General features: G+C 36.4%; 1 protein-coding gene across 1 annotated transcript in view; it reads right to left on the minus strand.

Annotated features, from left to right (window-relative positions):
* LOC145690181 (uncharacterized) overlaps positions 1-14,407 on the minus strand; it is a 214,669-nt gene extending 200,262 nt beyond the window's left edge. Inside the window, exon 1 of the mRNA XM_081764817.1 lies at positions 14,114-14,407. Coding sequence (XP_081620943.1) covers positions 14,114-14,192 — 79 coding nt within the window. The 5' untranslated portion in view covers positions 14,193-14,407. The remainder of the gene's footprint in view (positions 1-14,113) is intronic.

Below are 14,407 nucleotides of genomic sequence, written 5' to 3' on the forward strand. Positions count from 1 at the left end.
GTAATGGTGTGTGCACTGTCTTCCAGCTTGTGTGTAAAATTGTGCAATTTGGACGGAAGGTGTGTGTAATTTTGCTTACCGAGTCTGGCAACACTGTATATACTATGGTCAGAAGTGTTAATTATTCAGTTAGTGAGTTCCAGAGTCGTGATTAATAGAGTTACAACTTTGGAACAATTAATTCAAAGATAAGATAATTTTAGGTTATTATCTCGCATTTACCATAGCATACCCCTATCATCTGGCTAATGTTACAATTAAACCCTCGATGAGGAGTGTGGAAACAGTTTTTTTGATTGGGGGGGGGGGTATGAATGACACTTTTTAGCGTCATAAGAACTATTTTTTGTCAATTTCCTTTTTAAAACTACTCATGGGGTTTACCCTCATATGCGTGTCATATTTCTCACTGGCAGGTTATTGAGAGTAACTGATTGATATGCCTTATCATTGGACATTAATTTTGCGCGACATCTTATTGTTATCTTGCCAATGTCATAATGAAATGCTTGATGAGCAGTGACAACGCCAGCTTTAATTTTTAAGGGGGTGACAAGTGAAAGGACGCATACAATTTTAGTGGGTAGTTTTTTTTATTATTGAAAATATTTTTAATAGTATTTGATCTACATTACTTGGGTGAGGCAGTCGGGAGTAGGCCTTGCCATTGGGAGGGGACGCTCTCAAGGCGCGCACCCACGGGGGATCCACTGGGTCCGGACCCTCCCTCTCCAAAACTTCCTAACTCAACAAGACTTTTTCAATAAAACTATACTTGTTTAACAGCGAAAGGATTAATCTAGCGTAAAAAATTTGATCTTACACTTGATCTGTACTCTTTCTCTTATTAAAACAATGTAGTTCTATCATCCCCCCCCTAAAGGTGTAGTCGTAAATATTTTACAATTACTCATCGTCATTTCAGGTGCAGAATAATACCCGTTCAATATTACATAGATGCAATGGTTTGTAGTATTTGACCCTCCGAAAGCTTGGACCTCTCCCAACAAAAATTTCTGGATGCGTGCATGACGGTTTCCCTCCCCCCCCCCTCTAGCATTGTACTCTTGATGACATTATACTTCAATAACTTCAGAGCTGTGGTTATCCTACAGCATCATTGTTTTTTAGATTTACAAAATAGCAAATGGTTCTTGTCCATTTTCTCGGAAATTACGCTTGAGGGGTCAATGATATCTTAAGTCCCATCTTTGGACATCTTTCTCCTGTTAAACGCTCCTAATATTAAACAACTTAAAAATAAAGTTGAGAAACTATAGTGAACACAATTAATCCATGAATCTTCCGTATTATTCTAGGGTAGGGTGACCAACCGTCCTGTAAAAACGGGATTGTCCCGTTTTTTCACTACCATTCCCGGTGTCCCGAAAACTTCTCCCGAGACGCCAAAATGTCCCATATTTACGTACATTGGGTACAAAAAACCTTTCGAATCGCTAAAATTTCCTAATTTATATTATTTTCTAAGCTATGTGATTATATTGGAATATGTCTAATTACTGAGCAACGTCATTACGACGTTTGCAATATTGGATGTGGTGGCTGCACTGTTTTCCCTCCTAGGCCTCCCCGCTCCGCAGACGGCAGTGGAAGAGGCTGAAAGTCTTATGGAGAATAAATGTAACCTGTACAGTGTTTCCGTGATTTGATTAAGATGTAACATACTTCCATTTACGAAAGTTGAACAGAAGTATAGAACTATAAAAGTGAAAGTAAAAAGAAAACTAGTTGTAAATGAAATAATGTCTAAAAGTAAGACAATACAAATAAAAGGAGTTGGAATCCGATGCTGAGAGTAATTATAAATCCTGTCGGTGATAGATTTGAGCGCTCATATATTTTTAGTAATGTTTTCAAATATTTAATTTTTTGTAACTCCTGATAGTTACTTATTATCTAATTAATTCCACAACCTTTTCAATAGGTTTTAAAAGGAAAAATTGTAAATTTGCCGTTTTTTGTGAGAGATACAAAGAGAGAGAGAGAGAGAGAGAGAGAGAGAGAGAGAGAGAGAACGGAAAGGCTAAAAAATATATTTAGGGGAGCAACCTATCCAGAAATAAAAGGTGTCCCGTTTTTTCTAGTTTACGATTTGGCCACCCTATTCTAGGGTTAAAATTTACCCTTTCCTTCTTTCTGCCTTTCTCAAAGGTATCAGACTCACTCAAAGATCATATTACTTTAGACACATGTAAAATGATAGTCTGCTCTTCTAAGAAGGTCGGAAGATTCAGTTTATATTGTGTGTAGAATGTATGCATTATTTTTTCTTTTTATAATGCCTTCTTTCCATAGTCAAAGTGAACCGCCAAAGCGTCTGTGTGACGTATTACGCCAGGAGTTAAGTACAGCTGTTATCATATAGGTCAATGACATGATAACACTTAAGCCATGTGAACTTGGATTTTTAAGATGCTATTTTTATTATTATTATAACATGTTTACTCTTACACTTTTATACATTTCTTTTCTGTATTCATTATCCCGACTTGTTGCATGTAACACAATTAAATTTCTTTAAAATAAATCTTAAAGTAAAAACTTCCGTCATGTTATTTGATAATATTACGACTCGCATGAATGTGCTCTAAGTATAAGGTCTAGTGTATTAACTTCAAATAAGAGTTGTTTACGGCAGGAGTTTCACCCTCTCTCTCTCTCTCTCTCTCTCTCTCTCTCTCTTTCAGAACGGCTTGGGCATAGCATTCTTGACCAGTCGTTCTTTCAGAAAAAATGTTCCGAGGGGGCACACGTAGTATTCCGGGGGGCACTTCTACTATTTTACTTATTACTATATTATAGACTATTATATTGGTCTCGTCCGGGGGGCACTCACAGATCTCCAGAGGGCCGTGCCCCCCCCCCCAAAAATGTCTGGAAGAAACACTGTTCTTGCCCCGAAATTTGGTTCTCTCTAAAATATACCTGTCTGTGGACATCCCTGAGTAACGATAGCGAAACCGAAAATGTTTTGAATTTCGGTCTCGAAATACAAATATTAAAAAAAAAAAAAAAAAAAAAAATCAGCATGTTTCGGGAAGTGAACCAAAACACTTTCCCCCCTTTTAGACCAGAAATGAAAAAATTAAGGAAGGATGAAACAAAATGAAATGAGAAAAAGGAAGATCAGCATTAAAAATTAAAAAAATACAAGAAGCTTTTGGTCACTCTTTCTTATGAGGAGATTTGTATTATTTGAAATACATGGTGGCGAGGTGAGCGAGATATCCTCGAAGAGTCAGGGAATTTGAAATTTCTTGAAAAGTTACGGAATTCTCAGAATTTCTGCTACTAGTTAGGGAGATTTCAAGCGTCCGAAAGCATAGTGCCGTTGTGTAACAGCGTGGACATTTTTATCATAATTTTTCGTCATCGCATCCTTGCAGTATTAAACATGTTATTTCAAAAACAATTTTCTACTGCTCCTTTATTAACCTGATATTTGGAACAGACAGTAGTTGACGGAATAATAAAAACAAAAAAATATGTGGAAAGAAAGTTCTGTTGACATTTGATTCAACACAGAAAGGAACGCAGATATTGTAAAATATTTTACAAGACATTATTGAGTATGTACTTTTTATAATAGTTGAGGTCATAATGAAAGGAAAACTGTTATATTTGAATGAACAGAGGAACAACTTAAATATTGTAAAATCTTTTTCAATACTTTATTTTATTCTTTCACTCGAGATTTTTTCATAGTTTGTTATTAAAATACTTACCAACATATCCTCATTTTATTGTCCTAACAAACCAATATATGTTGATAGTAAAGTAGATTAGATTGATCGAGCTCCTGGGTCTTCAGAATTTCATGTCACGCCTCTCCCCCCCCCCCCACGTTAAGAAATCCTGGCTAAAAGAACCAATATATGTTCCAGTAAAAATGTTAAGAATGGTCGAGCCCCTCGTGTGGTTACCACAGATTTTCATGTCACAGACCCCCCCCCCTCACGAAATCCCTTCTACGTGCCTGATTTCGACATATCGGTTCTGTTCACAAAACCGAAAACCATAATTCGATATGTCTCAAGAAGGGAGCATCTTTAGTTCAAGATTGTTAAAATCTGCAAACGGTATACAGCCAGGCCAGCAACCAGCCGAAAACGTTTGGGGGAAGTGCATAAATATGTTTGGGGGGAGCACAAGTCATTAAAAATTTTAAACCGCTCCACATCAATAAATAGTGAGATTTGGTACGCCTGGTAACCATAATTGTGGTTCCTTCCGATTCTGCCTAATGACCTAGCACTTTGTAACATATTGCTGATTTTTCTGCCTAATCCTCACTAGAAAAATTTAATAGAAATTGCTTTCCCGACAATTGCAACTGCTTTCAAAGCCCCTTGATTTTCGAATGTCATAATGTGAAATTTTGGCATATTGCAACTTATACTGGAAGTCATAAAATTTCTTTTCTCCCATTGGTCCGATTGTTTAGATTTTCACTTTTCAAAAAAAAGTAAATAAATGGTGTTTGGTTGGGAGCGTGGCCCTCTCCTCCAATCGGTGTACTTAATTTGAAATACGTCAGAATTATATATAAATATGTGGATATATGTCATTATTGAACCGTTAATTGGTGAGCCTAATTCGAAATTCGAGTAATTAATACCAAACAAGCTTATAAATTTATTTCACATTGTTTTAGAAAGTAAATCTACCTGATCTTGTGGAATAAACAATCTTCATTCGAGGTAATTGTCCGAAGCTACTCAACAAATTTTGACGATTACTTTCCACTGGAGAATGTGTCTTACTTATTAGAAAAGACTTCACATTATCGTATAACGCTTGAACTCAGCACAACTGCTGTTATACACAGCACCAGGCCCGCAACCAGAGGGGGGCCTGGCCCCTCCAGACCTCAATACAAAATTCTATTATTAATTCAAGAAACACAATTTAGATATTTGTAAGAGAATTTTTGATGACTTGGCCCCCCTAACATATTCATGGTCCCCCAAAGCTCTGTGGCTGGTTGCGGGCCTGCACAGCACTTAACTGTGATTATACTAATAATTGTTAAGGTGGCGGGCAGAGATCGGTAGATTAATCATACAGTAAAACAATATTTGTCTGTGATTCCATTTGTACTGTTCAGTTTAATCTGTTAAGAGCCATTATTCCAATCTATATAATTATATCAATATTATTCTTAATATTCCAACTTGTATACGTGAAAGTGGTGATAGAATCACCTTAATATCAAAAGTTAGTTTTTAAAAGAAAAAAAATACAAAGTTTCCTACTTTTCTTTTGCAAATATTCCATCTCAGAGAGAGTCAGAGGGAATAGAACGCTAACCTCTGGTGTATGGGGAGCTAGCTCATGCCAAATGGGTTTTGTGGTGAACAAACACCGTCTGCCTGTGGGTTTTCCCATGATTCTCCTATTTGCTACCACTTCCATCATTCCATCATCCATCTCATCATCACTATCTCCTTTAATCTTAGTGTATAATCGAAGGAAGTTAAACTTTTTAAAAAAATGTCCTCAGCTACGTTACGGGTTGATTAGTTGCACGCTCACAATTAGAAGAATCAGGTTCCCTCCAACAATTCTCGGACCTCCGAAGTACTGTCATTGCAAATTATTGTATTTTATTAAAGATATTTTTTTTCTATTTAGAGTTGACACAAATTTTTTTTAGTATACTCTGCTTAGTATACTAAGTCGTGTAGGATGGTTGAAAAGGAAAGACCGGAAATCATATCCGGTATATGTTGTACTATTTCAGAAAGCCAGATAACCATTATCTGTCTTCAGTGCGTAGTGCCTTGAAAAAGATTCATCCGGTATGTCAAGAAAACCAAATGAAGTATCTTCCAAATCAGGTAACCAAATTGAGTCAATTTTACAATGTATAGTCAAAAGTCTTGCAATATTTCCACAACCCAAACAGCAGGCATGTGTATACACCGTGATCGACCAGAAGAAGATCACATTGGTCCAAGAGGCCGTGTAACAAGCGGACTATTTAACACGGAAACCGAAACTTCATCAGTGTCTTCAGTCAGTTTTTAATAGCAGTGACGATGAGTGGTCGAACCCCGTTCAGCACAACGTTGCGCCAGCAAAATAAAACATTTGTCATGCAAAGGGGAGAGCGCAGTGAACCACAGTTTAGCAACTCGTTGGTTTCAGAAATTTCGTGCAGGTTGTAAAAATGTTGAAGATCAGCCAAGATCTGGTGGGCCAAAGGTTACACACTCTGAAGTTAACGACATGCCATTGAGGAAAAACCATCCACCAGCACACGACGATTTATCAAATCAACCCGGTGTGTCCCACTTCGTTGTAGTGTGTCACTTTCACGAGCTCGGGAAACCAGCAGGAGTTGCCGCCAAACCCTGGCCCAAGCCCAGAAGAGAATGGATGTGTGATGATAACTGCTGCATAATCCAAGTGATGTGTGTTTCCTGAAACTGATTGTCATATGCGACGAAAAGTAGATTTTTTAAAAATATCTAAATGAGCAAAAGTAGTGATTAAGCAAGGCCGAACTTCCAGAACCGATCGTGAATCAAAACCATTTCGAGCATAAATCATATTCTGTAGTGGACCTATGAGAGGAGGTAATTTACTTCGAGCTCGTTCCAAACTTTCGCACCATAAATGCCAGTCTTTATTCCGAACAGTTGGAGCGGATATATACTGCAGTACGCTAAAAATATATTCTCCATTGGTGAACCAAAAGTGCGCCCTGCTGCAACAGGATAATGCAAAACTACACTTGCATCGAAAACGTAACAAAAAGTTCAGGAACTTGATAGCATCAAACTGATGTCACACTCACATGTCAGTATATACTCCTCACCTAGACCCTTTTCAGATACATGATAAAGATATATGATAATTATAGTTCAGAATATTACTTCTATAAAAGTAGAAGGTACAGGTATGTCCTTCATTTGGGTAGCGCCCAAGGACAATATTGCTTTACACTTTCATGACCTCGGTATGGTCAAGAGGATCACACTTCAGCTGCTTTTAGTACTGATTTTCGCTAGGAATCCATTTCACAGAGATTGGGTGTACTCCTAAGTTGCACTTAAAAACCAGGGTAAATCAGGAGAATACCCGCTAATCAAGGATCGAAACTGGGCTGTCATTTTACTGGGTAGATTTCTTAACTACTAAACCACCACGGTTCTAATTTTATCAAGGGGTACATGTACTTTCGAAGAAAGAAAGAAAGAAAGAAAGAAAAGCATTTTAACAGATTGTATAGGCTTAGAATAGTTACACAATGTCTGCTACATAATCAATCTACTCTGGTTAACGTGCTTCTTTTCACTCATCAGTTACATGCATATTTAATCCAGTACTTAAAATAACTTATTTTGTTTTCAGGAATAAGGAAAATTAGAATACAGATGATGCATTGCAGAATCTGTTCCCTCCCAAAGCTATATCCATTCTACTCGTAGCCTACATGTACTAATTTTCTTTTTAAAATATTATCTTTTATCTTAACGAAATTACTGGTATATCTTCAAAAGAAGTTTGGAAAAATATGCTGATGATGGTAATTATTATTATTATTATTATTATTATTATTATTATTATTATTATTATTATTATTAATAATAATAATAATAATAATAATAATAATAATATTAATAATAATAATAATAATAATAATAATAATAATAATAATAATAATAATAATAATATATTCTTACATTTGAATTAAATGACAAATTGCCCTCTTCCTGAAGTACAATATTAGTATGACTCAGGGCCGGATCCGGGACGGACTTCTGGGGGGGCGGTGGGTTGTAATACTGCTTCTTAGAGCTCTGGGATGGGTTTTATTTATATATACTAAAATAAGAAAGTTTCATCGCCCCCCTCCCCTGGATCTGCAACTGGTATGACTGCCTCTGAAGCGCCTTAGCCCCATCGGTCTTTCCTGGTGGGCATGAGATTAGTGAACGTCTACGGCGATAGAACTTAACTTCAATTTCTCACTATTAGAATTCTTGTGGTTCGAATCCCATGCACTAGCGAATCCAAAGGAATCGTTTGGGGCGAAGTGCCTCCTGGACGATAAATGTAGGCTTGAAAAACGGAGTTCTATATCAAGTGAGAACAAAGTATTGCAATAATTTATAAATAGACTTATGAAAAGATAGTCTTTTGGAGGGCCATTCGCCCCATCGCTCTCCCCCCTGATCTGCTAGTAATCTCGCTTCTTCCGCTCCACTTTTCAATCCACGTTTTGCATAGGTTTGGATGGTGCTCAGAAAGAATGTAAAACTTCAAATCAACGAAGTAGAATATTTGAATATATGCTTAATATATATAAATTCAGAAGTAGAAAACGATCTTTATTACCACATATTTTCAAAATGAACTGAAATGTAGCGTAAGTTTATATCTAAAGAAAAAGAAATTTCTAGTTTACGTTGATAATGCAAAACAAATTAATGTTGAACAAAAAGCAATATAAGGTGTAAATGTTTAGTTCAATCATAGTAAATGGTGTTCTCAGGTTTAAAAGCTTATTTTTCTATTTTGCATAATCTACCAGTATGTTTCCTCAATGATTATATTGCAATTTCATTTTGCTCCACTGCAAACACGAAAGTATGGAATACAAAGCACTAATTGATGGTTATAATTTCCGTTTACAATAGAGGAATATAATTAGAGGTGAAACATATTTTTCTTGTACTGTGTGTGTCTCTCTCTTTCTTTCTTTCTCTCTCTTTCTCTCTCTCTCTCTCCCTCTGTGAGTGTGTGTGTGTGTGTGTGAGAGAGAGAGAGAGACAGAGAGAGAGAGAGAGTGTGTGTGTGTGTGTGTGTGTAACTGCTTGTTGAAACTATTTCCGTTTTATCCATCATATGATCAGTGTTTTAACCTGAAATCGTAAATTTTCACCATTTCCGGTTTTAACAGATAGATAAAAGTGTTGATTCGATATCTGGCATTTGTTATCATTTTCCTCTAGGGAAATAAATATTGAAACCAGAAGTACTAGTAAGTTTTAACCACTTTCGCTGTTGGCGGAGTATTTTGGGTGGTTGTGGTGGTATGTTGTCTTGAGAGTTGAATTGATTGAAAAAAATCAGCTTTTGTCGCTATCTATTATCGTTTATGTTCCATGGCGATCAACGTAGAAACCGGAAATGGTTGATTTCCACCACTTCCAGTTTGAATACAGTATTAACAGAGGATGTGGAACCTATTGTTGAGACGCTGAGTCCATAGGAAAAAAAAAACACTTCACGATATATCTCATCGTTTTTGCTCTATGGAATTTAATATTGAAACGGGAAATACTATTAAATTTGAACCACTTCCGTTTCGGTAGTGTGTTGCGGGTATCCTCTTGTGGCGCTGAATCCGTTCAAAAAAAAAAAACTCGCTTCTCGCTGTCCAGTACCGTTTTCATTCAATGGCGGTAGATGTTGAAACCAGAAATAGTTGATTTCTAGCACTTCCGGTTTGAAAACAGGGTTACGGAGAAGACAATCTATTTTTGAGACTTCGAACCGATTACATAAAAACGCTTCTTGATATCTTTTAGAGTTTTTGCACTATGGAAAACAATATTGAAACCGGAAGTACTAGTAAATTTCAATCACATCCGGTTTTAGTGGAGTATTGTGGCAGTGATGATGTGTTCTCTTTTTGACACCGAATCGATCTCAAAAACCGCTTATGCGCTATGTATTACCTTTTTTTATGACGATAAACGTTTGAAACCAGAAATGACTAATTTCAACAAGTTCTGGTTTGAATAAATAATTAGCACGTTTAAGCGTCACAAAAGTTCAGTTTGTTTCGGATTTCTCAAAAACTGCACATGAGAATTTACTCTTAATCGTATTATTTTATTTAGATCAATGTAATCTATTGACTCATATTAGTTTTCTATATTTGCACAATATTTCAATGAAACATAAATTAAAATTTAAAGAGTTAATGGCAATTTAAGACTATATTTACGAGGGTCGTTCAACTCAATCCAGGACGTTTTTCTTTCCAGGTTAAACGGACGCCTAGGTTGGAGGATTTGTATGCAGTAGAAACTGGCATCTATGTCTTGTTATTGGTAGACGGCGCTCATTTCTCGCGCTTCTGAATAGACCGTTATTCAAGATGGCGGACAACAGTGTGAACGTCTACGTGGAATAGCGTGTTGTGATGAAGTTTTTGGGTGAACGAGGGGCATAAAACCTGCTGAAATTTACAGAAGACTTCAGGCTCAGTACAGTAATGAGACACTAGGTCGCAGTGAGACATTCGAATGGTGTAAAAGCTTCAAAGATGGCCGTATCACTATTATTGACGATCCTGGTCGTGGTGGATTACTGTCCACGGTAGTCATTCCTGAAAATATTCAGTACGTGGAGCAGCTGATCCTAGACAATCGTTGCATAGCCTGTCCTGAAATTGCAAGGATGATCTGCCGTTAAGAACAGTGAACACTTTGAAATTTGTTCTTGTATTTTTTTAAGTCCTGGATTAACTTGAATGACCCTCGTAATTTATTTTTAACCATACTATGTACTGATGTCCTTCTGACGTCATAACGAAGAATTTAAATTGGGAGAATATTTCAGTATAAGTTTCATCTCGATAAGTGACATGGTTCTCTTAGAGCAGTGATCGCCAAACCGTTAATCGCGAGCTACTAGTAGATCACGGGGACATTTTCGGTAGATCGCGTTAACTCTCTGGTTGTCTAACCTTGATTCCTCCATAAACAAATGTAAGATTTTTAAAAGAAAAAGTTGGTAGTTCTTTTGGTTGGTCGCTCACAGTAGGATTTAAAAACCGAAGGGTAGATCAGAAGCTTCAGAAGTTTGGCGACCACTGTCTTAGAGCATAAATTTTTAGATTTACAAATTAATTTAGTTTCCTCCATTAAAGAAGAAAAAAAATATACATGTCCTTTTACGCTCACCGTATCATTTTGTTAAATTCAGTCAGATCAATCGATTTTTACGTGTCTCATCTTTTTCACATTTATTTTTGTTCTCGTTCAATGCTAATAATATTTTGGTTAAAAATAGTTGAACAAGGGTCCATAATCGGATTCAGAAACTATTCGATTTGATTGAACAACAACTGTAAAAAAAAAAGAAAAAAAAGAAAAAAAGAAAGAAAGAAAGAAAAAGAAAAATAGAAAATCGACTAGTCGTTAGGTGGTATCAAGTCGAGTAAGTGGAAAACCAGGGCTTTAGTTCAAAAAAGGAATCTAAATGTTAATTGATCACTATAAATTGTCGCGAAAAAAGTTTCAAGGAATGCATCTACATACATGACTGGCAAATTCTTTTACCACTAAAATTCTTCGATTATCCCGTATCACTTCTTACACGTACCCTCATCCTGAACAAATTGTCATTCTTAAAAAATAAATAAATAAATAAATAAATCAAACAATAGATATATATTGAATCAGCAGGGCCAGATTTACCAATAGGATCAATAGGCCAGGATCTAGGGGCGCACGTTGGACAAAAACTTAATAAGCAACACGAAGAAATTGCAAAATTTGAATAATAAAAATAATAAGAAAAGTCAGAGTAAACGCCCTCCAAATAATAATTCCGGGCTTTGATGATTGAAGTGGAATTTTGCAGTAGACAGTTGCGTAGAGACGGGCACGTAACATTGCTGTAGTTGTGCTCGTCGCTCCCCTGCGTATGTGTCCCTCACAACATACTATCACCATATCGAAACTTAGTAAAATTTCTAATTAAACATGTTGAAACAAAGGTGTGCATTAAACAATGTTTTTTTTTTTTTTTTTTTTTTGTCTCTTTTTAGTATTTTATTGTACAGAAATTTCGTATGTCAGAGTGAGTAAGGGACGGCAAACACCTTTCGGCCTAGGGACGGCAAACATCTTTCTATCTAGGGGCGGCAAAACATTAAATCCGGTCCTAATAATCAACTCCATCAGATTGGCAACGAACTATACCTTTGTTTAAATAGAGATGCGCACGATATGAGTCGAGACAGGACGCCAGCTCTTCCAATAGAGAAATATACATTTTTCGAGTCGAGACATCATTTTTACAGCTCATTTTCGGGGCGAGACAGTCTCAAATGTTCTATTTTTTAACGCCCTAAGAATTTGTTTTTCTCAATAGTCTCAAAATATTACTGTCGATTTCCGCTCACCAATATTAATTATGTTCAGCTCAGTGAGATTATCGATTTGTATATGTCTGGTCTTAGGATTTTTGTTTTCATTAAACGTTAATTATATTGTAGGAATATTACCTATTTAAACTTAATTGCCTCTCTTCCCCGAACTAATCATCTCTATGACATTTTGTTTAAAATAGAAGTGTCCAGAAACCAGAAAACACCAGCTTAGAATGCTCCAAGAGCATTGCCAGAACTAACTTCAAAAACCATTTTTCTTCTATAGGCTTCTATAGGCTTTATACCAATTGTTCTATGTACTTTCTTATTATACTCATTAGACAATATTCTTGTAATATATCTATCCATTTATAATTTCCTTGAGTACTAAATTTTTTCCACATGTTTTGTTTAAGAGTTCTGTTAAAACGTTATACGATATTTGTTGTTTTACGAAGACACACACTCAAAGTGGAGGGCTCAAAATTGAAAAATTCGCAAAATATCATCTCTCTATGGCTCCTTAAATCTCCCCATATCCGCTTTTTTTGGGCCAATATCTCGGGAACGGTAAGAGTGGCACGAATATAGTTTTTGATGCTCTATCGATTGGAGGGCTCAAAATTGAAAAAATCGCAAATAACATACACACACACACACACACAGACGTAGAGAATTCACTAACAAACTTTGTAAGTCTTAAGTTGCTATATAAATATTTGAAGGTTTGATTATGTAATGTCAATTGATTACGTAAGTTTCTAAACGAAGAAGAAAATTTTATTTTATCATAAGTAGAATAGTGATTTGAAAAGTAAGTTAAACACTAAGAACCTCATATTTAAGTGATTTGGGATAGGCAACGCCGATTCGTAGATGAAATAATTCAATCTGCAACTGTAGTGCAAAATTAATAATAATATTTTTTTAAAAGCTGAACAAAATTGTGTTGTGTTGATTGGTCGAAACACAGGCAGCCGACTCTCGATTTCAGGAGACTCGTCGTTGTTTCGTCGTCTCGAATTTTCTTGGAACATCTATCTAATGCAAAGTAGTGAAGTAAATGTCCTTCCGCATGTCCCGAAAGATTAAGCCCGAGCAGATGATGATTTTGTAAAAATGTTTTACTTAAAACAAAAAAAAAAATAAATAAATAAATAAAAAATAAAATAATAATAATTTGATTGTCTTGTGCTTCTATCATCTATCATACACTAAGTTATACTATAATATTGTTTACCACATACAACTGACATCATGAAACAATCTAATATAAATAAAATAGAGTTTGTTTGTGTGTTGGTCTGTCTGTGTGCGGCCTGTGGTCCAGATACCTTGGTCCAGACCCCAAATCAAGATGAAGCGTTTTTTTTTTAAAAAAAAAAATCGAACCAGGGGTCTCAGAGGGAGCGTTTACTGGAACCGGCTTGGGAACCAGACAAATTGACCGAGAGTTACCAAATTTTAGTCATGGATACCTTGTTCCAGGCTCCAGACCAGAATTAAACGTTTTTGTCAAAATTCGAACCAGGGGGCCTCAGGGGGGCGTTTACCGGGACATGTAAAAGTAGTAGAAAATGACCGATATTAGCGTCGAATTCATAGTTTTCGCGGTCGCTGAAATCAATGGTGACACTTCCAGTAGCGATGACTTGCAAATTCAGTTACAATTGCATGCGGGCCGGGAGACAGCTGGGGGGGACACCGAAACATGTAAAAAAAAAAAAAAAAAAAAAAGGCCAAAATGACCGACATTAGTATCAAATCCATAGTTTTCGCGGTCGCTGAGATCAATAGTGATACTCCCACAGGTGTTGACTTCCAAATACGGCCCCCATGCGACGCATGGGTATATTCAACTAGTAGTAAATAATAAGAGACATCGAAATATAAGAATATAAAAAAATGTTGTGCAGCTCTCAAAATCTCAGATGCAATGTAACCGATTAAAAAACAATTAATACTAAAGCCTACCTGATTGTTCTGCATTTCCAATGATCGTTGTAAAGCATACCCATACTGCAAATAGAGCAGCACAAACCCACACGTTCATTCCGATTATCACTGCCCTAGTAAACAATTAACACTCACTCACCAATTCCACCGAAAAAAAAATCCCTACTACGATTCCTTTCCGGCGAGTCGCATGATTTTTGTACGAAATCGCATCCCTTTTTTAGCTCCGCTGCCGCTACGGATGCTGCCTAGAAAATTCTCTAGTCGTCTTCACTCACCGAACTGCATTGGAATAGAAACAAACCGCCTTTC

The sequence above is a fragment of the Thermobia domestica genome, chromosome 7 (genome assembly GCF_964235325.1).
Source record: "Thermobia domestica chromosome 7, izTheDome1.hap1.1, whole genome shotgun sequence".
Taxonomy (NCBI): Eukaryota; Metazoa; Arthropoda; class Insecta; order Zygentoma; family Lepismatidae; genus Thermobia; species Thermobia domestica.